We start from the raw sequence: 25,572 nt of genomic DNA, 5'->3' as shown, positions 1-25,572 counted from the left end.
TCAACATTGTGTGCAGCAGCAACCACAGCCTCCCAGACACTGTTCAGAGAGGTGTACTGTTTTCCCTCCTTGTAAATCTCACATTTGATGATGGACCACAGGTTCTCAATGGGGTTCAGATCAGGTGAACAAGGAGGCCATGTCATTAGATTTTCTTCTTTTATACCCTTTCTTGCCAGCCACGCTGTGGAGTACTTGGACGCGTGTGATGGAGCATTGTCCTGCATGAAAATCATGTTTTTCTTGAAGGATGCAGACTTCTTCCTGTACCACTGCTTGAAGAAGGTGTCTTCCAGAAACTGGCAGTAGGACTGGGAGTTGAGCTTGACTCTATCCTCAACCCGAAAAGGCCCCACAAGCTCATCTTTGATGATACCAGCCCAAACCAGTACTCCACCTCCACCTTGCTGGCGTCTGAGTCGGACTGGAGCTCTCTGCCCTTTACCAATCCAGCCACGGGCCCATCCATCTGGCCCATCAAGACTCACTCTCATTTCATCAGTCCATAAAACCTTAGAAAAATCAGTCTTGAGATATTTCTTGGCCCAGTCTTGACGTTTCAGCTTGTGTGTCTTGTTCAGTGGTGGTCGTCTTTCAGCCTTTCTTACCTTGGCCATGTCTCTGAGTATTGCACACCTTGTGCTTTTGGGCACTCCAGTGATGTTGCACCTCTGAAATATGGCCAAACTGGTGGCAAGTGGCATCTTGGCAGCTGCACGCTTGACTTTTCTCAGTTCATAGGCAGTTATTTTGCGCCTTGGTTTTTCCACACGCTTCTTGCGACCCTGTTGACTATTTTGAATGAAACGCTTGATTGTTTGATGATCACGCTTCAGAAGCTTTGCAATTTTAAGAGTGCTGCATCCCTCTGCAAGATATCTCACTATTTTTGACTTTTCTGAGCCTGTCAAGTCCTTCTTTTGACCCATTTTGCCAAAGGAAAGGAAGTTGCCTAATAATTATGCACACCTAATATAGGGTGTTGATGTCATTAGACCACACCCCTTCTCATTACAGAGATGCACATCACCTAATATGCTTAATTGGTAGTAGGCTTTCGAGCCTATACAGCTTGGAGTAAGACAACATGCATAAAGAGGATGATGTGGTCAAAATACTCATTTGCCTAATAATTCTGCACGCAGTGTATATATAAATGAAACTTGAAAAATTAGAATATCGTGCAAAAGTCCATTTATTTCTGTAATGCAAATTAAAAGGAATTGCATTAATGCAGCTTAAATTTCGAATTTTGTGAAAAGGTTCAATATTCTAGGCTCAAAGTGTCACACTCTAGTCAGCTAATTAATCCATACCCTCTGAGCAAAGGGTACCTCCAAATTGTGACTTTGGGGTTTCATAAGCTGTAAACCATAATCATCCAAATTATAAGGCTACCTTCACACCTGCGTTAGGTGCGGATCCGTCTGGTATCTGCACAGACGGATCCGCACCTATAATGTAAACGCTTGTATCCGTTCAGAACGGATCCGTTTGCATTACCATGAACATTGTCAGGCTACTTTCACACTAGCGTTCGGGGCTCCGCTTGTGAGTTCCGTTTGAAGGCTCTCACAAGCGGCCCCGAACGGATCCGTCCAGCCCTAATGCATTCTGAATGGATGCGGATCCGCTCAGAATGCATCAGTCTGGCTCCGTTTGTCCTCCGCTCAGCAGGCGGACACCTGAACGCAGCTTGCAGCATTCAGGTGTCCGCCTGGCCGTGCGGAGGCAAACGGATCCGTCCAGACTTACAATGTAAGGGCTCTTTCACACCTGCGTTATTGTCTTCCGGCATAGAGTTCCATCGTCGGGACTCTATGCCGGAAGAATACTGATCAGGATTATCCTAATGCATTCTGAATGGAGAGTAATCCGTTCAGGATGCATCAGGATGTCTTCAGTTCCGGTACGGAACGTTTTTTGGCCGGAGAAAATACCGCAGCATGCTGCGCTTTTTGCTCCGGCCAAAAATCCTGAAGACTTGCCGCAAGGCCGGATCCGGGATCAATGCCCATTGAAAGGCATTGATCCGGACCCGGCCTTAAGCTAAACGTCGTTTCGGCGCATTGCCGGAGCCGACATTTAGCTTTTTCAGAGTGGTTACCATGGCTGCCGGGACGCTAAAGTCCTGGCAGCCATGGTAAGTGTAGCGGGGAGCGGGGGAGCAGTGTACTTACCGTCCGTGCGGCTCCCCGGGCGCTCCAGAGTGACGTCAGGGCGCCCCAAGCGCATGGATCACGTGATCACATGGATCACGTCATCCATGCGCATGGGGCGCTCTGACGTCATTCTGGAGCGCCCGGGGAGCCGCACGGACTGTAAGTATACCGCTCCCCCGCTCCCCGCTCCTACTATGGCAACCAGGACTTTAATAGCGTCCTGGGTGCCATAGTAACACTGAAAGCATTTGGAAGACGGTTCCGTCTTCAAATGCTTTCAGTACACTTGCGTTGTTACGGATCCGGCAGGCACCTCCGGCAACGGAAGTGCATGCCGGATCCCAACAACGCAAGTGTGAAAGAGGCCTAAGTCAATGGGGACGGATCCGTTTGAAGTTGACACAGTATGGCTCAATTTTCAAACGGATCCGTCTCCCATTGACTTTCAATGTAAAGTCAAAACGGATCCGTTTGCATTATCATGAACAAAAAAAAAAAAAAAAAATATTTATTTTTTTTTGTTCATGGTAATGCAAACGGATCCGTTCTGAACGGATCTAAGCGTTTGCATTATAGGTGCGGATCCGTCTGGGCACATACCAGACGGATCCGACCTAAACGCAGGTGTGAAAGTAGCCTTAGACGGACATCAAAACGCTGCGGAATGGAGGCTGAACGGAGGCAAACTGATGCATTCTGAACGGATCCTTATCCATTCAGAATGCATTGGGGCTAAACTGATCCGTTTTGGGCCGCTTGTGAGAGCCCTGAAACGGATCTCACAAGCGGACCCAGAAACGCCAGTGTGAAAGTAGCCTAACAAATAAAGATTTGAAATATCTCGCTTTGCATGTAATGAGTCTATCTCATATGTTAGTTTCACCTTTTAAGTTGCATTACTGAAATAAATAAACTTTGCACAATATTCTAATTTTTCGAGTTTCACCTGTATATATTGCCATTATAGCAGTACTAGTAACTAATTTTAGCCATTTTAAAAGATACATCTTTTTTATTTTCATTTTTAAGTAACAGACTTTTCCCAAACTTAGAAATTGTTTTGCCAGTGTACTGTTGTGTAACACAACTTGTGTTAGATCGCCATCTGTTGGAATAAAAATAAAACTGCAATAGTAACACAGGATTTTTTACTATAGCCAGTTGTACAAGATTGATACAATTAGAAAAAATAGCAAAATTAAGTGCATAAAGAGAAATCACATAAAGGTAATAAAACATGAGGGGGTTAATTGAAGTACACATATCATGGTGACTTTCAAGTGTAGGACATCAGCAGTTATGTTCACCACATGGCATAGCAGCATTAAGGTGAAAACATGAAGAAATTGTATTGCAGCAACATCAAATTTGTAACATTAAAAGAGGGCTAAGTTTACAAGTCTCAGATTTTCAAGGGTATCCACACCTAATCCACATGTAAATCCGCAATGAACTGTTACGTGGATATTGATGCAGAGTTGCAGATTTCATCACGGTTCTGCAATGAAATCCGTAAGTAAGCCATTCTGTCTTGCAGAATTAGCTGCAGATTTCAGAACTCCATTGTCTTCAATGGAAAACAACTGTAGCAAATCCACACACAGTCCGCAAGGTAATGAACATGCTGCAGATTTCAAAATGGACCCCGTGAGAACGAATTCCACACCACAAAGCCGTACAAAATCCACAGCATGTGAACTGGTGTAGCTTATTTACTGACTGAAATCTCAGCGCACTGTTGACAGAAGGGTATTTTCACATGTAGCAGTTACGATGCAGAATTGCAGGTAGAAAGTCTGCAGTGTTTTACAGTACCAGCAGTAAATTCCAGTTTTGTTTTTTTTAGCAATTGCCATACACATGCTGCGGGAAATTCGTGCAGGCTTAAAATCGACATCACTTTTATGATGCAGATTTTCATCACAGATTTCACCCTTTGCAATGCAAAGGGTAAAATCTGTGTCAAATCGACCAGCATTTCTGTGCCAAAATTCAAGCAATCAATGGCATTTCAGTCACGTGTGAACCGTCCCTAAGAGTCCAGTGTATATGACTGACAGCAGTCCCCTTAAGACTCTGCATATATAGATGGATGTCAATCACCAAGTAGGACCATCCACAAAACAACAAAGTTCAGTTAGGCCTCATTCAGACAGCCGATATTTGGGCATATATCAGTGTCTGTATTATTGCTGTACTTTCCCATCCCAATATATATGATGTGGTAAGTTTAACTCAATAAATCTGTCAGTGGGTTGAGAATCGCATTTGTAATATGCACAGCATGTTATGGAGAGGGACGGAAAAGCAAAAAAGTCACAGCTCTCAGAAGGTGAGCAGAAAAAACTAAAGCAAAAAAATATATAGTCCTGAAAGGGTTAAACCATAAGTAATTTTCTGATTCCATAAACAAAAAGTAGCTTGTCTACGTTGCCTCATCTGTAAATCTAGGCAGTTTTTCCATTAGCTTTCATTTTTTGCTAAATTTATTCCAACTTTTAATAAAATAATGATAAAATAATGACAGAATTAACATCTAAATCTATTGTAAAACTATTTGATGGTAATTACTTTTCTTCCTTAAATGCATTTTTTGTCTTTTTTTATTATTACCTAGTGCATGTGGCATATTATAGGCATGTCTGCTCCTATCTAGTCAAAACCATTTCACACATATTGTTTTCAGCTGCTTTTTATATACTTTTTTATGCAGGGACAACCAGGACCACTTGGTAATCAAGGCGTCTCAGGGCCACCAGGACTTATTGGAATAGAGGGATTACCAGGTCGTAAAGGAGACAAAGGTGAAAGAGGTCATCCAGGGGTCACCGGACCCCTTGGAGATAAGGTAAAATGTTTTCTTTTTTGTTATTTTGTCATGTCATTCATGTTAAAATAAATATTCTAGTTTTTGAGTAAAGTCCCCTTTACACAGGCTGAGAATCTGCCAGATCAAGAAACCTCATAGGCACACTCGTTCTCTGGCTGTGTAAAGGTGCCGCCGATTACCCGATGAACGAGCGAAATGGTAGTTCGTCGGGTAATATGCTAGTTTGTGCAGGCACCTAAATCGCCATTTTCTGGCAGCAGATTGTGCTGTCTAAACATCACTCTGCCGCTGGCATAAGAGACTGTATGGGGATGAACATTAGCGCTCACTTCTCCCCATACTGTGGAGGAGATCGCTGCATGTAAATGCTCCTTCGCTGACGAGCAGGCTCTTGCTGGGAAGGAATGGTTACTTAATTGCTAAATTGTCCCGTGTAAAGGGACCTTAAGCTCACAGATCTAAAAAAGCTAACAAAACTCTCTTTTTATCTTTTAGGGTCAAAGTGGTGTCACAGGATTTCCTGGAGCAAATGGTGTACCTGTGCGTATGGCAGCACTATAATTTTCTTGCATTTTAGTGGCTTTTTAATAAATAGCAGCAAATTTTTTTCTCTTTTGTTTGAAATGTACATTTTACCATGATATATAAAACTAATGCCTTCAACATAGTGATGTTTTTTTGTGTGAAATAATGTGCAATAATGTTTTAAATTATAATGTGCACAGGGTCATGTTGGACAAGGTGGTCCAAGAGGAAAGCCAGGATTGGATGGTTGCAATGGAACAACGGGAGATGCTGGCGAGACTGGGCCAAGCGGTCCAAGTGGTTCTGCAGGCTATTCTGTACGTACTATATAATGTATAAAGAGGAAATATTTGGGATATGACAATACTCAGCTAAGAGCTCAGAATAATTCTTCATGCCTTTTCAGGAATCAGGTTTAAAGAAAGAGTAGTTATGCTCCCTCACAGTAGGTATGACCCCTTAGTGCCCCTCTCAGTAGTTATGCTACCTTTTAGTAGGTCTGCCTCCTTAGTGCCTCCTCACATTAGGTATGCCCTCTTAGTGCCTCCACACAGTACATATGCCACTTTAGTGCCCCACACAGTATATATGACCACCTTAGTGCCCCCTCACAGTAGATATGACACCATAGTGGCCCTTCACATTAGTTATGCCCCTTTACAGCCCCCTCACATGTGTTATGCCCACTAAGTGCGCCCTCACACTACTGCTATCCTTTTAGTGCCCCTTTACAATCATTTTTCCCCTTAATGCCCTTCACAACAGTGCTGCATCCCTCTTAGTGCCCCAATAATGACACCCCTGTAATTTTAATAAAATAAAAAAGTATTTACTCACCTATTCCCACTTCCCCAATGAACAGAGCACATTCTCCAACTGCTTGAAGTTCTCCTGCTCAGCGCAGCAGGCACCTGCTGCTGGGGAACGTACAGGCAGGGGAATGGTGAAGCAAAGAGTTTACGGCTCCCTGATTCACCATTGTATTCAACTGTATCTGCATCCAGACGCAGGTGCATTTGAAAGTGAGAGAGATTTAATGTCATATTGACAGTGTATACCATACATCTCTGACAGATCGGGATTTAGCTTCTGATGCCACCACCTATACCGTATATTGGGAGAATGGAATTCCTCTGTTCCACTTTGTGACAAACTATGGAAGAGCATACAAGGTGGAGCTCATGCACAAGACTATCTCCATTTTAGTTTATAGGAGTTACCGAAAAAAACAGTGAATTTCACATACGGTATACATTAGCATAAACTACATTCTACATGCATGCATGTCCACTTCTCAATTTTGTCTCTTCGTCCCGGGAGTGCCAAACCTATCAAATATATGGCATATAATCTGGATATGTCATAAATGCATAAATGAAATATCTGGGTAAAAACATGTAATGCCTTGACATAGGGACTCAAAGAGCACTAAGGAGAGAATACTATTCGTGGTCTTCTTCAGGCCTAACAAAGTAAAGCTGGCCATCTACATTAGGTCTGTGTCAGCCAAACCTGCAGATTTAAATTCAGCTCAACTATCTAATGTGTATTGGGCCTCCAGACTCTCCCCAATGGCTGAAATCTGGGATAATAAGGATCAAGCATGTTGGATGTCAAGTGCCTAATCCAATTTTTCTCAGAAGTGACAGTGGCTTTCTCCCCTTTCCCCATTGACTACATATGCGTGCTTGGCGAGGATGCATATGTATGGGAAGATCGAGAGAGATAACTGGCAGCTGAACAAACATTATGAGGGACATTCATTAAGCCATTTACGACACTATTGTGGCATAAAAAAAAAACATTATGGTGCATGCCATAATTCACGACACTGGAAAAGTGGCGAGAAAAAGGAGCTTCGCACTGCCTGCCGCATTCACTATAACTTTCGCCAGAAAGTGGCGGAAGTTATAGCTGAAGTCTGTGTCAGCCCCAAACTAGCATAAATGTCAGTTGATCGGCAGGACTGAGATGTGCCTTAATTTGTTAAGAGTCATCTGCCTCTTAATAAATTAGGCACGCCTCATGCCTCATGCCAGTGCAGGGAGATAAAGACTGGCGTGTGGGTACACCAGTCATGATGAATGTCCCTGTTTGTGTGTGCACAGCCTAACAGTTTTGCCTGGATTGTTCCCTCAAGTTGCTTATACTGGGAAACATATGGCCCCACAATCTCCACCGTACTAGTGTCAACCTGATGGTTGGGGGTCGCACAAAATGGTTGTCAGCCAACCCTTAGGGGCCATACAAAATCCCTCTTGTTGTCTGTGGGTCATATGAATGTAACAGAATGGGATCTCTTGATCGGGATACCTTTCTATTAGGGCCCATTCACACAACCGTATGGCCGTTGTGCCTGTGTTGCAGACCGCAAATAGCGTTCTGCAAAACACGGGTACTGGCCGTGTAAACTCCGCAATCCGCAAGACACAGCAAAAGATAGTACATGTCCTATCTTTTGCAGAGCAGAGGTACGGATCGTAAGCCAGCGGAAACACTCAGAAACCCTTCCGTGGGCTTTCGGGTCCGTGCCTCTGCACCGCAAAACATAGGACATGTCCGATCTTTTGCCGTATTTTGCAGATCACAGACCCATTCAGGTAATGGTTCCACATCCACAATGCAGAGTTTACATGGTGCCCATGTTTTGCGGACCGCTATTGGTACCTGGCACGGCGGCCATACGTTCGTCTGAATGAGCCCTTAGCCAGAGAAGAAAGCCTCAGAAACATACTGAGGGCCTATTGATTTCAGCTGTGCATTGTGTAATGCTGCATTCTTCTGCAACATTGGGAAGTAAATCTAAACATTGTTTGCTTATAGTGACAATATTAGTTTATTTTTAATTTTTTTAACGATAAGTACCTTTTTTTGTATTGTTTGCTACCTAAGTATTAAATATGAACTTTATTGAACTTTATGTCACAGGGTGAACAAGGTTTCAAGGGTCAGAAAGGTGAACCTTTTTATATATCAGCGGACCTTAAAAATAAAATTAGGGTAAGTGCATCATTTTAATAAAGTTTACAGAACCCTTAAATTTTTTTCCCTTTATGTTTTTATGAACACACATAGATAAAAAATATTCAAACAAGTGTTAGTGTTGATGTTACCTAAATATACTTACTCATAGTCTCATATAAAGTATATGACACATTAAAGGGAATCTGTCACCTGGTTTGACCATATTAAGCTCTCACCCTGGCCTTGTGTAATAAATTACCTTCTCTCCTGCAGTGGTTTTCTTTCTTATTTTCATGCTTTCATTTTGCTAAAAAAGCGATCTTTGTGTTATGCAAATGAACCCTGAAGGTGCCCAGAGGGGCGTTATTCTTCACTCTCTGAGCCCAGTAACGCCCCCCTGCAGTGCCTAGCCCGCCTTAGTTTATAGCCCAAGCACGCCTCCTCGCTATGTAGTAACGTCCCACAGTCTAGTTTAATGGGGCCGCCCCAAATGCTACGTCAGTTAATTCATTCAAACCAGGCACCTTGAATCTTTAGTTAGTCCGGCTAAAATCTTGCGCAGGCGCAGTACCGCCTACTGCTCGCGCCTTTGCGATCTGACCGCTCCTGAGGACAACAGCCTCAAAAGTGTCTCTGGGCATGCGCAGAGCCCAGTGACATCTTATTATCGCTGTTGCCCTCAGGAGCGGTCGGAACGCACAGGCGCAGGCAGTAGGCGGTACTGCGCCTGCGCAAGATTTCAGCCGGACTAACTAAAGATTCAATGTGCCTGGTTTGAATGAATTAACTGACGTAGCAGAGGGGGCGGTGCCATTAAACTAGACTTTGGGACGTTACTACATAGCGAGGAGGCTTGCTCGGGCTATAAACTAAGACGGGCTAGGCACTGCAGGGGGGCGTTACTGGGCTCAGAGGGTGAAAAATAACGCCCCTCTGGGCACCTTCAGGATTCATTTGCATAACACAAAGATCGCTTTTTTAGCAAAATGAAAGCATGAAAACAAGAAAGAAAACCACTGCAGGAGAGAAGGTAATTTATTACACATGGCCATGGTGAGAGCTTAATATGGTCAAACCAGGTGACAGATTCCTTTTAAGCTCTGCTATGTTTCTAGCTGCTAATACATACTTTGTTAACCCTTTCTGACCTGCACCATACATGTATGGCACAGCAGGCAAATAGTTTGCACTTATAACCCTACATGTATAGCACAGTGATTTTGCTGGTCGCCGCCTAGGCTGGTTCAGGAGCTGAGGCAGCAACATCAGAAGTGTATGTCATTTGACACCCAGCTATAATGTCCAGGATTGGAGATAACTCCTAATTGGTATTTAAACCCTTAGACAGGATCTAAGTGGTCTGCCACAGTGTGGGACACCACTATTGCTCCCCCCCATCCCCCCCGCATTGTGACTGCAAAGTGCTGTTGGGTCATTATCACATCTGGGGCCATATGAAGACTACCAGGTCTGTCATCTTTGGATATCTATTAGGATGGCTGTTAACATTATAAAGACTGTCATAATAGTAACATAGTAACATAGTACATAAGGCCGAAAAAAGACATTTGTCTATCCAGTTCGGCCTGTCATCCTACAAGTTGATCCAGAGGAAGGCAAAAAAACCCTGTGAGGTAGAAGCCAATTTTCCTCACTTTAGGGGAATAAAAAATTCCTTCCCGACTCCAATCAGGCAATCAGAATAACTCCCTGGATCAACGACCCCTCTCTAGTAGCTATAGCCTGTAATATTATTACACTCCAGAAATACATCCAGGCCCCTCTTGAATTCCTTTATTGTACTCACCATCACCACCTCCTCAGGCAGAGAGTTCCATAGTCTCACTGCTCTTACCGTAAATAACCCTTTTCTATGTTTGTGTACAAACCTTCTTTCCTCCAAACGCAGAGGATGTCCCCTCGTCACAGTCCTGGGGATAAATAGATGATGGGATAGATCTCTGTACTGCCCCCTGATATATTTATACATAGTAATTAGTAATGCACTACAAAATTATAGCAATATACTATATTATCGATTAGAAGAGTACATGATCTAGTTTCCTATTATATTCGAAAAATCAACATATTAAATTGCATTTTTATTCATTAAAAATGTTTTATTAAATAAATAAAAAAATAAAAGCTTTATATTATTTGTATTGCCTGTATCATGCATAAAAACCAGTACACATTATTTATCTAATACAGTGAATGCTGTAAAAATGCTGGCTTACCTCCAAAAAATAAGTGATCAAAAAGTCAGGTGTACCCCATAATCATACCAATGAAAAGTACAGCTTGACCTACAAAAAGAAAGCCCCCAACAGCCTTGTTCATGAAAAAAAAGATTATGGCTCTCAAGGCAAAAAAACAAACAAATAATCCTTTTTTATTATGTAAAAGTAGTAAAACATAAAAAATTAAAAACTGGTTTGGTACCACCATAATTGTCCTAACCCGCAGAATAAAAAACTAAATTAAATACTGCCAAAATTATAAAACTTAGTCAATAAGTTATATGTACCCCAAAATGGTTCCATTGAAAAATGTAAACCATTCTGCAAAAAACAAACCCTCATACAGCTATATCGATGGAAGAATAAAAATCTAATGTTTTTGGAGTGCAACAATGAAAAAAAAATGCTGCATCGTTAAGACTAAAATAGGCTGTGGCCATAAGGGATTAATGTGGCTTGATGTTTTTTCTTTCAGGGGGATCCTGGTGAACTAGGAATTATTGGAGTTCCCGTAAGTAATAATATTTACAGAATTTACATTCTTATTCCTGTTTACGGCTGTACATTTATAATCTTTTGACTTTTGCAGGGTCCCAGAGGATCTCCTGGAGTTATGGGATTCATTGGCCCAATGGGTCAACCTGGATATCCTGTAAGTGCATTCCAACCAAACGGACAATAAAAATATTCCAATATAAAACTACTAGATGAGTCTCCTAATTAAAATTTGTAAAAGATTGGAAGTATTATATTCTTGCTTTATTCTCAAATAATATATGAAACAGATATACAGTATGTTGTTTATTAGGCAATATTTGCCAGAGCGGCACTCTGTTATCTTGTCTTGTGTTTGTATACAGCAGAAAGTGCTTCTGACCTATATACCAAAAGCACATAATATATTACTGCTAACTGGATAACTGTTAGCAGAGATACAATTCATTCAGAAAGTCTTCAGACCCTTTCACTTTTTTCACGTTTTGTTATGATGCGGCCGTATGCAAAAATAAAAATAATCACATTTTCCCCCATCAATGAGCATTCAGTACCCCAAAATGAGAAAGGAAAAACAGAGTTTTTGAAATTTCTACTAATTTATTAAAAAGGAAAAACAAGTTTTGCATGGACATAATCCAGACTCTTTACTATTACACATTGCATTTAGGGGCCTACTTTTTCTCTTGACCACCTTTGAGATGTTTCTACACCTTTATTGGAGTCCACCTGTGGTAAATTCAGTTGATTGGACATGATATGGATAGATACACACACCTGTCTAAATAAGGTCTCACAGCTGACATTGCATATCAGAGAAAAAAAACAATCCATAAGGAGAAAAGAAATGCCTGTAGAGCCTAAGGACATAAATGTGTGGAGGCACAGATGTGAAGAAAGGTACAAAAAATTTCTGCTGCATTGACAGTTGCCAAGAGCACAGTGGCCTCCATTATTCTTAAAAAGAAAAAGTTTCAAACAATTAGGACTCTTCCTAGAGCTGGCCACCCCACAAAGTATTGGGGTAGCAGGGCGTGGGTAAGACAGGTGGCCAACGACCCATTAGCCAGACTGGCAGAGCTCCAAAGATCCTATGTACATAAAAATCCAGAAGGTCAACCAACACTGCAGCATTTCACCAATCTGGGCTTTATAGTAGAGTTACCAGAAAGAAGAAAAAACTGTGATAAACAAGATTCTTTGGTCTGATGAAACCAAGATTTAACTTTTTAGCCTCAATTCAAAGTGTCATGTCTGGAGGAAACCAGGCAGTGCCCAATACCATCCCTACAGTGAAGCTTAGTAGTGGTAGTGGCATACTGTGGGGATGTTTTTCAGTGGCTGGGACAGGGAGATTGGTCAGGCTTGAGGGAAAGCAGAATGGAGCAAAGTACAAAGATATTCCTAATGAAAACCTGATCCAGTGTTCTCTGGACCTCAGACTGGACCAAAGGTTCACCTTCCAAAAAGCCAATGACCTTAAGCACACAGCCAAGACAACACAGTTAAGTGGCCCAGCCCTGACTTGAGCCCAATCAAACATCTCTGGAGAGACCTGAAAATGGCTGTCCACCAACTGTCCTCATCCAACCTGACAGAGCTTGAGAGGATCTGCAGAGAATGACAGAAATGCCCCAAATCTGAGTGGGCAAACCTTGTGGCATTATACCCAAGAGAACTGGAGGCTGTAATCACTCCCAAAAGTGCTTTAAATAAGCACCACGTAAAGGGTCTGAATACTTATGTCAATGCAAGATTTTAGTTTTTTCTTTTCAATAAATTAGCAAAGATTTCTAGCCTATTTTTTCATTGCAGCACTATGGAATATGGAGTGCAGAATGATAGGAAAAAGTTATATTTTTTTAGCACAAGGCTCCAACAACAAAATGTGAAAAGGTCCGAAGACTTTCCGAATGCACTGTATTAGCAGATATTGTATGTTTAAAGTGATTTTCACATATACTTTTATGTGTATTACTAAATTTAAGATACAGTCTACATGAAATTCTCTGTTTATGGATATCTAAGGTAAGATGATAAGAGACTGGTCACCATAACAATATCTTATGAAGAGTCATGTATAGAATTCATAGTTATGGCAAATACAGAGTTATGTTTGAATTTCTCTACAGGGACCTCCAGGACCACAAGGACCACAAGGACCACAAGTAGGTTTCATAAAGATACACTTTACATATATATCTATATAAACACTATAGTCGGTGGATCGCCTCTTCAGGCGCTGGCACTCCATTTGTCCTAAAATACTGTGGTGCTGCCCATTACATTTCTTTTTCCTGTATATAAACACTATAATTAAATTGTTGATGTAGTAGAAATACAGTAAAGATAACTAACAATTTATAACTTAGTACACATCTTAAAAATTATTGTTCTGTAGGTTATAGAGCATATTGACATTGTTTAAAATAAGTCATAAATTGAAATTACTAAAAGTGGGGTAGCTTTTGTGTTATATTTTGGTTTAATTTTCGGGTTTTAGCTATATGGGAACTACAGTATGTGTGTGACATAAAAAGATTACAGATTTACTATATTAAAAGAAACATATCAGTCAATGTTAAGGAGCCTCTCTTTCTTCATTATACCTTAATATATATTTTTATCTTTTTTGAAGGGCAGTAAAGGCCTTGGATTTTATGGACAGAAGGGAGAACAGGTAAACAACATTTTCTTATGCAAGAAAATTGGATGTATAAAATTGTTATATAAAATATTACCAATAAGAAATATCAAGTAGTGATTATGTCAAAACAAACTATTTACTGAAAGCAGGTGAAGTCAGAATGTCAAAAATATCCTACATATATAGCAATGAGCCAAAACATTAAAACTACTGACATAGGAAATGAATGACATTGTTTATCTCATGACAATGGCACCTGTCAAAGCAGCTCCAAAAGGTCAGGTTTTGTGAGTTTTCCTGGTATGCAGTGGTTAGTACCTATCAAAAGTTTACCAAGGTGAATCGTTGACTGGTTCTTGGGTGTCCAAGGCTCGTTGGTTCATATGGGGAGTGAAGGCTGAGCTACTGTAGCACAAATTGCTGAAAATGTAATGCTGGACATCTTTAAAGGACTTGTGGAGTCCATGCATTGATGATTAGGGCTGACTGTGATGTATTTGTAGTGTAAATCTTAGCCTACTATAAAGCAATCTAAAAAATATTGCAGAGAATATCTAATGGTGCTATACTTTCAGTTGTAATGTTTCGTTGTTTATTTTATTATTTTTCCTAGAATATTAAGGTTACTCTTTTTCTGTTCATGGTTTTGAGTCTTATTTGAGTCTGTTCATGGTTTTGAGAGGTTGCTGTCACTAAAGATAAGGAGTGATTATTGATAACCCAACAAAACCTTTCTGAATATGAAAAGAAACATCACTTTTATGAGATTTTTACTTCTTTAAGTAATTCCCACCATATTTATATTTACAGGGTGAACAAGGCAGCCCTGGACCCCCAGGCCTTCCATGCCAGATAACAGTAATCAGATCATCTTTGTTTATGCTTTTATACCTCTTTTATGATTTCTGTACACTTTTTTCTGCCTGATGTTATGATGTATCCGTTACATTTTATTTTCCTTTTTGAGTTATATGTTTTTCCTGTACAAACCCTTATCAAGCTAGCCTATTATCCAGGTCATGGTCTGAAAATCCCATGTGTATTTAATAGATGCCACATTTGCCACAAAAATTGCATTTCTATGGAACTTCCCTTTCGTTTTATTATTTTGCATACATTTCCCAAATCCTAAGTGCCAGGTTCTTTAAAAGTGACTCTTATAGAACACTTACTAGGGGGGAATGAATGTCAGAACTTCGCTGTTGTTTGAATGTCTCATGAAATGGGAGCGACAGGAATAAAAGATGCCATGAACTGAAATATGCTTCCTTTAGAAGTGAGAATCAACATTTAGGTTATAATGTAAGCCGCATCATTATTATTATTAATAGTAGTAAAACAATTATATATTTTATGCATAGCAGAAGTCATCTGTGTTATATGAATAGTACAGTATACCATCTTATGTTATAAACATTCTCTTCCATCTCTATGAATTCATGGAAATAAATAGAGAAACATTAAAGGGGTTTTGCAGGAGTTTAATATTGATGACCTATCCTGAGGATAGGTCATCGATATAAGATAGGTGGGGGTCTGACACCTGGCACCTCCACAGATCGGCTGTTTGAAGAGACTACAGCGAGCGCTGTTCCTTCTGCACAGTTTACCATGCACAGCACCATACATTGTATAGCGGCTATGCTGAATAGGACTGAGCTGTATGTAGGTCATATGATCGAACCTGAGATCACCGTAAAGTGCTCACCAGGGCGATGCAGCCTCTTCAAACGGCTGATTTGTGGGGTGCTGGGTGTTGGACCCCCACCAATCAGATATTGATTACCAAAGCTAAGGATCAATATTGAACTCTCAGAAAATCTCTTTAAAAGGATCAGTACCTCAACATGCCACTGTTATCTTCATGAAACTTTTCTGAGTAGGAGTAATATTCATAAGAAAGGAAAGCAGCCACAGGAAATATTCCCTGTAACTGCTCATCTGAGACCATAAGCGAAAAAACAGACGCCTTTATACTGCCAATGGAGATAGCCTGTCCTTTCAAAAAGAATAAATGCTGCATAGTTGGCACCTATATTCTTCTGCTGCCCCTTGGATAGCAGAGCTGCCTTGTCTTACTATTGAACTATTGAAGTACCTGAGGGAATGGTTCATAATGCTATTGTGCTACCAGTGTAGATTTGCTAAAGGCACACCTTCCCTTTAAAGCAGCATTCATTGAAAAGGATCCCCTAGATCTGTGCCCATCAGTCATTCTGTGTGTGCACCGAAGGCATGTATTCACCAGCCTTGCATCATCAGCACATCTGCTGTCATGTGGAACATTTTTTGTCAGACCTATGTCCATCTGTGCCTTATTTTTTTAAACTTCTTAGTTATCTTTATGGAAAACATGAGAAGCAGTTTTTTCTCACAATCATAAAATGTCTCATAATCTTTTACACAAAATTGCCTGTTATGTGATTACTCATTCCGAATTATATATTCTCCAAACAAAACAGAGGGAAATGGGTTCGGACTAGGCCACAGGGGAACAGGTGAATCCCCCAGCGGGCCCCTACTTCTCCACCCCTTGCACAAGTGGCACATGGCACTTTAGACTGACTGCACTATATACTGAAAAGCAGAATATGCATCTTAATCAGTCTATGCATCCACATGAAACCTGGGTGGATTATTTAACAAACTACCCAGTTTATTATTATAGATGCACGAGGAGGCGTAGAAGACTTGTAGGTACAGAGGCAGACCAGCCACTATCCTCTTTTCCCAGGAACCTGCCTTCTCAAAGTTGCTGAAGAGACCCCCCATAATCAATCATCTTGTAGGGTCTTGCTGCTGCCTGCCACTGTGTGAGGATGTGTAACTTGCTCACATGGCTACGAGGGTAATCCTCCAAGGCAGAAGTCAGACAGCAGGATACTGACAGGGTCTCCAGGACAGAAGAGTCTAGGGCACAGGCTAAGCAGTATGCTAGAAGTGAAAAAAATGTGTGTTGATGCAATTTTAGGGATTTGCAGACGGGGATCGGGAAATACTTGCATGTAGCTGTACATTGGGCAACCAGAATGAATTTCACTGGTGGGCCCTAGGCACCTCAGTCTGACATTGGAGGCAAACAACACTACTTTTTCCTGTTTCTATAGGGTGAGCCAGGAGATATAGGACCCACAAGTGCACCATGCCATGAAGAGTTGGTCGAGCCATCTGATATATCCTTAATAGATTATCTGGTAAGAACCTAATTTAATTTAAAATTGCATTGGTACTTTAAAATTTAACCTAGTAGGTCATTGAATTATGGATGTGGTACTGGCTTTATGTCTCAATCCTAAATGTCTCTGGTGGCGTTAGAGGCTCAGCTTTTGTTTCTTTTTGAAAAGATAGCCAATTTGCATATGATCTACAGATGATCTACACATGATATGCTTTTACTACTGCCAAAACAGCCTTTCCTCTAATCTGTTGTCAGGGTACAGCCAGTGCAGATTGTATCACATTGCCATTTAAGCTGCGGGGGTATTCCACAGTTCTTTCACAGTTCATAGCTAATGACCATGTGGTTTTGTGGGTTACCATTGAACAGTAAAAACACAATAAACATTGAATAAGCAATCAGTTTGGTTTGAATACCTCTGTGCCATGTATGGCTGTGTCTCAGCTGCTTCACAGTGGCGCTGTATGGCTGTACTCTCAGTCCTGTGCTAAACACTGCTGAACATCCGAGTTCTTTGATACAAACTGTTAAAGTATGTTCATACTTTCACAGAAATCTATGTATATGTTGTAGAAATAAACTCACGTGGATATATGGAACAGATTTTTATTGCAAAAACACAACAAATCTGTTGTATGTGAATATACCATAGAGTTTTTAAGAAATAGTAGGTAGAAGTAGAGTGGGCATATGTAAATATTGTTTCCTAATTTCCTATAAATCCCAATGTAACATATAGCTTGTCAGTTCAAGAGACCAGACTGTAGATGTGCAAAATTGACAAGAGGGACACATATGCATTTGCTGTCACATATTTCCTTAATAAATGTCTCCTCTTAATGCTTTATAGGGAGAAACCGGTGAGAAAGGGGAAAAAGGAAATCCTGGATTAAAAGTAAGAATTTTGGGGGTCATTTATGAATATATATATACGGCTGAATATTCATACGAATATTTTATTATCGAGTATTCCATTTTATTCCTCGAATTTTATTATATTTTAAATCTCAATTTTCCAGTTGTTTTACAGGGTATTACTGCATGTTGTGTGTTATATATATTGATTTTTAGTGTTTATCATCACCACCAATATATACTGTTGTTCATTGCTATTTTATTATATGCTATTAAATTTCAATTGGTCCAGATATCCTGAGAGTGCCCAGTTATTCTAATTACGTGAAGTCCACCCGACTGAGTGCACCTCTTGGGGCAGTAGTTACTCTTGTGCGTTACATTTATTTTTATTTTTATTTATTTTTATTTTTCATATACAGTACAGACCAAAAGTTTGGACACACCTTTTTATTCAAAGAGTTTTCTTTATTTTCATGACTATGAAGGCATCAAAACTATGAATTAACACATGTGGAATTATATACATAACAAACAAGTGTGAAACAACTGAAAATATGTAATATTCTAGGTTCTTCAAAGTAGCCACCTTTTGCTTTGATTACTGCTTTGCACACTCTTGGCATTCTCTTGATGAGCTTCAAGAGGTAGTCCCCTGAAATGGTCTTCCAACAGTCTTGAAGGAGTTCCCAGAGATGCTTAGCACTTGTTGGCCCTTTTGCCTTCACTCTGCGGTCCAGCTCACCCCAAACCATCTCGATTGGGTTCAGGTCCGGTGACTGTGGAGGCCAGGTCATCTGGCGCAGCACCCCATCACTCTCCTTCATGGTCAAATAGCCCTTACTTTCAAAGTTTTCCCAATTTTTCGGCTGACTGACTGACCTTCATTTCTTAAAGTAATGATGGCCACTCATTTTTCTTTACTTAGCTGCTTTTTTCTTGCCATAATACAAATTCTAACAGTCTATTCAGTAGGACTATCAGCTATGTATCCACCTGACTTCTCCTCAACGCTACTGATGGTCCCAACCCCATTTATAAGGCAAGAAATACCACTTATTAAACCTGACAGGGCACACCTGTGAAGTAAAAAACATTTCAGGGGACTACCTCTTGAAGCTCATCAAGAGAATGCCAAGAGTGTGCAAAGCAGTAATCAAAGCAAAAGGTGGCTACTTTGAAGAACCTAGAATATGACATATTTTCAGTTGTTTCACACTTGTTTGTTATGTATATAATTCCACATGTGTTAATTCATAGTTTTGATGCCTTCATAGTCATGAAAATAAAGAAAACTCTTTGAATGAGAAGGTGTGTCCAAACTTTTGGTCTGTACTGTATATAGGCCAATTTGCGGCTGAATCTGCGACTTCTTCCCCTTCCAAGCCACGTAGGCTTTTTCTGAAAAAAAGGGGTGTGGCTTGGGAGGCGGTCTGGTGGTCTGGAAGGGGGCGGCCTGGCCGGCCTTTCTCGTTTATCATTTTCTATGCCTGTTTTAGGCGTAGAAAATTATCTAAATCTACACCAGAGTTGGCGTAGATTTAGGTCAGAGGTGGATGCATCTATGTTATGTACAAGCTGGCACCTCTACATGAGTTAGACGCATCAAGCACCAGCGCAGGGGTATTAAGACTGACGTCTAAAACGCCTGTCTTAATAAAGGACAACATTTTCTTTTTTTTACAAATGAATATTTTAACTGTTGTCTTTTTTTATGCTGTTACGTACTTTTCTCAGGCAAACATATTTATAATTAAAATAAATTATGTAATCCATTTACAAAGGGATTCATCATATTATAACTTTGCTGGAAATAAAGGTGCTTGTAAACAGTTTTATATTTCACTTTTAACCTCCACAATTACAGCTACCGGCGTTGGCCAGGAGTTTAGGAAATTGAACTAATTCCAGAAAGTATATAAAGTAGAACAAACCTTACTCTGAATCCCCTACACCAGCACTGATGATCTGGAGGTCACCACCGGTCTTTATTTTATTGTCATAGAGCGATGACATGCAGTACAAGATGGCATTCTAACATGATGTACATCCATGTGACACTGGCCTTAGCAGTGATGGTTGCATGCATGGAGCATGACCACTGAAGCCAGTCATTGGCTGCAGAGTTCGCATGATTGCATGGCACGTCATCTCTCTAGTAAAATAAACAAGAACCATCATCAACCAGGGCTGAAGTTACAGGATATTTAACCAGTTATGTTTGCTTTTTATTTAATTTTTTTAAATATATTTTATAGATTTTTTTTATTTTTTTTACAAAATACATACCAATCATTATTAAATCTGATCAACAACATTGATATAGCTATCTCTTGTTATTCCCCTTCCCTACCCCAAACCCTTTCCCAGGTGTCAGTCCAGACCTCCTCCTTCATTCATATCAACCATATAGCTAACTCATCTATTATTCAGATTACTATAAACCATCTTTAACCCACTGAATCAAACACCTTCTCAACATAAAGACCCCATCAAGCATTCAGTCTCCATAGATCTAGACCGTGAGCTTGTGTCGTATTCAGTTTTTCAAGAAGCATCAGCTTCCAGAAACATTGGGAATATTTGTCATTATAATTCAACCTATTGTTTAAAAATACACTTTTAGCTACTAATAGGACTAAATGAACAATCTCAGTACAGATGACCAAATTTTTTAAAAATTCAATTCAGCCAGTTCGCCGAATTTTTGGAAAAAATTCGGTTCGATCCAAATTTATTTGCTGCGAATCACGTTAAAAAACGGCTATTTCCTGACTGCAGATAGCCTTTATAGTGGTGTAGAACATAGGGAGTCTGCTCTGGTAGTAAAATAATACTGTGAGTCAGTATGACATTCAGATGACAGGCGTCGCTCTTAGAATCACTGCACACTTCACTTATTTGGGCAGTCAAGGGGACAAAACTGACCAAATAACTCAAGTATGAACTCAGCCTTACTGGTAGATGTTAGCGCCAAGAAGAAGCACACTCCTTTTACACCATCGTCAGCTGATTCCACATAGATGTCTACAGAACCTGTTCTATTAAACGCTTATACAAGTAGAGCCCCCCAACAGAGTGGAGAGGGTGTCAGCAGTAAGTTTGTGTTGACGTCACTGATTATTTTGCCCTTCCTTTGATCCGTCAGAACAATAACCCCTAAAAAAACGGATCCTGTCTGTTCAGCATCCGCCTTCATTCGGTCAGCATTTGGTCAGTAATCCATCAGTATTGCTAATGCCAAAAAAAACAGGACTATATCCAAAACAGAGATGACACGTGAATGGAATATTTCCATGTCTTCTGTGTTTTGTACCCACTCCTGCTTTTGGCTACCAAATCACAAGCCGATTCTGATGGGACCATACAGGCCTACAGCTGCTACACAGGCAGGATCTGTTGTGTGTCTAATTTTTCCTTCCTTCTGACAGATCAAAAGAAGGGTCAAAGCCAGGCCGAAAGGCAAACTAGTGGCCCAGTCATGAAGTGGGGAGGGTAGGAACAGCATGAGAAGTCCACAGAGTGGCCCTATGACATAGTGGTGAGGCGGAAGCAGCATGAGGAGACCACAGAGTGGCCCAATGACAGAATCTGGATGTGGCGGCAGCATCAGGAGGCCACAGAGTGGCACAATGACAGCTTGTGGAAGTGGCAGCAGCATCAAAAGACCACAGAGTGGCAAGGTGACATAGTGTGGAGGTGACAGCAGCATGAGGAGACCACAGAGTTGCAAGGTGACATAATGTGGAGGTGGCAGCAGCATGAGGAGACCACAGAGTGGCAAGGTAACATAGTGTGGAGGTGGCAGCAGCATGAGGAGACCACATAGTGGCAAGGTGACATAGTGTGGAGGTCGCAGCAGCATGAGGAGTCCACAGAGTGGCAAGGTGACATAGTATGGAGGTGGCAGCAGCATCACGAGACCACAGAGTGACCCGCTGACAGAGTGGGGAGGTGGGTGGCAATACCAGAACCAGCTGAAGATGGTGGGTGAATAAAGGAGAACTTGGCATCAGATGTGTGGCATCAGGCGGGTGGCAGCATCAAAATAGTAGCTGAGGCAGTTAGTCAGAAGAAAACAGTCTCTTTTGTCAAAGTGTTGGTGTGGCACCATGGATGATCTAGTCTCATGCATCAGGCGTTGGTGGGTGGAAATCCTGGCTGATCCACGCCTGATTCATCTTGACAAAGTTGATAAAAAAATGGCTGCACAACATTTCACATACAAACAATAGAGCTGAAAAATGGGGATCATTCTAAATTAAAGTGGTATTATACCTACTATAAATGGAAAAATAGAAGCTCTTTGCGCACATTTTTGATTAAACATGTGTCGGACCCATCTACCAGGCATCAAGGTGGCTTCCGCAGATGGGTACCTAACACTAATATACCGCCTCTCTTGGACTTACCTAAACCAACATTTTCAGGGCAGTGTAGGAACCAGCTACATTTATACTCTGCTCAGAAGCCCCAGGCAGATGGGCATTGCTCAGTCTAAAAGAGATGTTACCCTCAATATATACTACAAGAAAATTTAGACTAGCACATTCATATACTGTACATAGTTACAGGTGCATATCCATCAAGCAAACATAGTTGACAAAAAAATGGCTGCACAACATTTCACATACAAACAATAGAGCTGAGAAATGGGAATCATTCTAAATTAAAGTTGTATTATACCTACTATAAATGGAAAAATAGAAGCTCTTTGCGCACATTTTTGATCAAACGTGTGTCGGGCCCATCTACCAGGCGTCAAGGTGGCTTCCGCAGATGGGTACCTAACACTAATATACCGCCTCTCTTGGACTTACCTAAACCTACATTTTCAGGGCAGTGTAGGAACCAGCTACATCTATACTCTGCTCAGAAGCCCCAGGCAGATGGGCATTGCTCAGTCTAAAAGAGGCGCTACCCTCAATATATACTACAAGAAAATTTAGACTAGCACATTCATATACATAGTCACAGGTGCATATCCATCAAGCAAACATGGTTGATAAAAAAAATGGCTGCACAACACTTCACATACAAACAATAGAGCTGAGAAATGGGGATCATTCTAAATTAAAGTGGTATTATACCTACTATAAATGGAAAAATAGAAGCTCTTTGCGCACATTTTTGATTAAAGGTGTGTCATCTTGAAGCCTGGTAGATGGGCCTGACACACATGGGATCAAAAATGTTCGCAAAGAGCTTCTATTTTTCCATTTATAGTAGGTATAATACCACTTTAATTTAGAATGATCCCCATTTCTCAGCTCTAATGTTTGTAAGTGAAATGTTGTGCAGCCATTTTTTTATCAACCATGTTTGCTAGATGGATATGCACCTGTGACTATGTATATGAATGTGCTACTCTAAATTTTCTTGTAGTCATCTTGACAAAGGTCAGTCTCTCCACATTTTGGGTAAACAGGCGAGTTCTTCTTGGGGTAACTATGGCCCCAGCCGCACTAAACACCCGCTCTGATGCCACACTAGTGGCTGGGCAGAATAGCTTTTCCAGGGCAAACTCGGCCACAAATCCAGTTTGGCTGCCCAGTAGTCCAGCGGATCTTCAATGGCGGCTGGCAGTGTGCACTCCAAGTATGCCACCACCTGCTGGTTCAGGCTCTGCTCTATGTCTAGCTGCTGGTGAGTAGTTTCTTCACAATGTGCTCATCAGCGACTCTAGACTCAAGTTGCTGCTGATGGAGCTGGAACCGCCCCCCCCCCCCCCCCCCCCCACCACCCTGCCACAGCAGCCATGGCAGAGGAACATGAGCGCTGAGGGGCACCCTGGTCAGACCTGCGAGAGGATGGATGATGGCGCAGATAGGCAGCGTCTAACTGACTACATAGGATGTCTCTATAGTAGTTTAGTTTGTCCTCCCTCTCAGCGGGTATAAAAAAGGCCCCCATTTTGGACCGGTAGCGAGGGTCCAACAAGGTGGAGAGCCAGAAGTCATCCCTCTGCCGATTGGTGACAATTCGGCTGTCACTACGCAAGTAAGTGAGCATGCATCAGGCCATTTGTGAAAGTGACTCAGAAGGACTCCCTGCCTCCATCTCCACTGCATACTGCCACGGTGTGTCTGATTCCTCTGCCTCCTCTTCCTCATCGCCCTGTAGCTCCTCTGGCTGCTCCTGCTCCTCCTCTCCTGTCAACTCTGTATAAAAGCCCCCCATTTTGCTACACATTGCTTGTGCTCTAATGTCCTGCTCCTCCTCCTCTAGTTCAGCCCCCACACGGCTCATGTGGCTGTGAGATCTAGGTGCCATGTTTCCAGTCCCCTGACCAGCCAGATTTACCAGCATCTGTTCCAGGACATGAAGCAGTGGAATTACATAGTTCATCCCGTAGTCCTGGCGACTGACAAATAACGTGCCCTCTTCAAAGGGCCTGAGCAAACGGCAGGTGTCACGCATGAGCTGCCACTGGCTGTCATCAAAGTTACACAGGGGAGAACTCCTGTGTGCTTGGATCATCAAGAATTGTTTATGGTCTTTCTCTGTTCGTATAGTCGGTCCAACATATGGAGGGTGGAATTCCAACGGGTGGAAATGTCGCATATCACCCTATGTTGGGGGATGCCGTTCTGCCGCTGCAGCTCAAGGAGGGTGTGCTTTGCGGTATACGAGTGGCTGAAGCACATGCAAAGTTTTCTGGCCATTTTTAGGATATTTTGCAGATGGGTGGAAGGAACTGCTTGACAACCAGATTGATGGCATGACTCAACCCTCCTTGACACAGCACCGACATCATGTTCTTCCCGTTATCGGCCAACGTGGTTCCGATTTTGAGTTATTGCGGAGAAAGACAGGATTCGATTTCTTGATGAATGACACGGAGCAGTTTCTCCCCTGTGTGACTCCATTCGCCCAGGCAAACGAGGTGCAGAACAGTGTGACACCGCCGTGCCCTGCTGGAGAGCACTGTGAATCGTCCCTGCAGTGGAGGCTGAGAACATGGTGGAGGACGAGGAGGCAGAGGTGGATATTGTCGCAGGACCATCGGCGTGAGAACGTCAAGGCGGAAGCAGCGACACCTGGCCAAGTTGATGGCGTGGCTGTGCAGGAACCACATTCACCAAGTGGACCGTAAAGGACATGTATTGTCCCTGACTGTAGTTACACCTCCACACGTCGGCACTGACGTGCACTTTGGCAGACACCAACAGGCTCAAGGACTGGCCCAACGTCTATTTTACATGTGTGTGCAGGGCTGGTACTGTCTTTTTGGCAAAGAAATTATGGCTTGGGACTCTCCACCTCGGCTCGGCACAAGCCACCAGTTCTCTGAAAGGTGCAGAGTCCACTACTTGGAAATGGAGGGACTGCAGCACCAGCAACTTGGACAGGAGCACCATCAGCTTCTGCGCCATTCGATGAGTGCACACATACTGTTGTCTCTTGGCAATCGCTTCGGTGATCGATTACTGACGGAATGACTGATGAGGAGTAGGAGGGCGAGGAGCAAGAGCATCAGGACCAGCAGATGATGGGAAGGACAGACAGCTCCCTTCGGCTGAGGTGGTGGAGTCTTGGTTGCCTGAAATCAGCTGCATGCCACTGGGTGATGCAGCGGTTGCTGCGGCAGGCTGGATCACTACATCGGAGCCACGGTTCTCCCAGGCCACTTTATGGTGACGCTGCATATGTTGACGCAGGGCCGTGGTGCCAAC

The 25,572-nt window shown here is 41.9% G+C and overlaps 1 protein-coding gene across 1 annotated transcript in view; it reads left to right on the top strand.

The window, feature by feature from the left end:
• COL4A2 (collagen type IV alpha 2 chain) overlaps nucleotides 1–25,572 on the top strand; it is a 294,339-nt gene that overhangs the window by 170,551 nt on the left and 98,216 nt on the right. The window contains exons 5-15 of the mRNA XM_040425227.1: nucleotides 4,876–5,010; nucleotides 5,488–5,532; nucleotides 5,718–5,834; nucleotides 8,446–8,517; nucleotides 11,197–11,232; nucleotides 11,311–11,373; nucleotides 13,349–13,384; nucleotides 13,855–13,896; nucleotides 14,674–14,721; nucleotides 16,971–17,057; nucleotides 17,892–17,936. Coding sequence (XP_040281161.1) covers nucleotides 4,876–5,010; nucleotides 5,488–5,532; nucleotides 5,718–5,834; nucleotides 8,446–8,517; nucleotides 11,197–11,232; nucleotides 11,311–11,373; nucleotides 13,349–13,384; nucleotides 13,855–13,896; nucleotides 14,674–14,721; nucleotides 16,971–17,057; nucleotides 17,892–17,936 — 726 coding nt within the window. The remainder of the gene's footprint in view (nucleotides 1–4,875; nucleotides 5,011–5,487; nucleotides 5,533–5,717; nucleotides 5,835–8,445; nucleotides 8,518–11,196; nucleotides 11,233–11,310; nucleotides 11,374–13,348; nucleotides 13,385–13,854; nucleotides 13,897–14,673; nucleotides 14,722–16,970; nucleotides 17,058–17,891; nucleotides 17,937–25,572) is intronic.

Source organism: Bufo bufo, chromosome 3, assembly GCF_905171765.1.
Source record: "Bufo bufo chromosome 3, aBufBuf1.1, whole genome shotgun sequence".
Taxonomy (NCBI): Eukaryota; Metazoa; Chordata; class Amphibia; order Anura; family Bufonidae; genus Bufo; species Bufo bufo.
The sequence above is the reverse complement of the archived record's forward strand: the minus strand, read 5'-3'. Positions and strand labels throughout refer to the sequence as shown.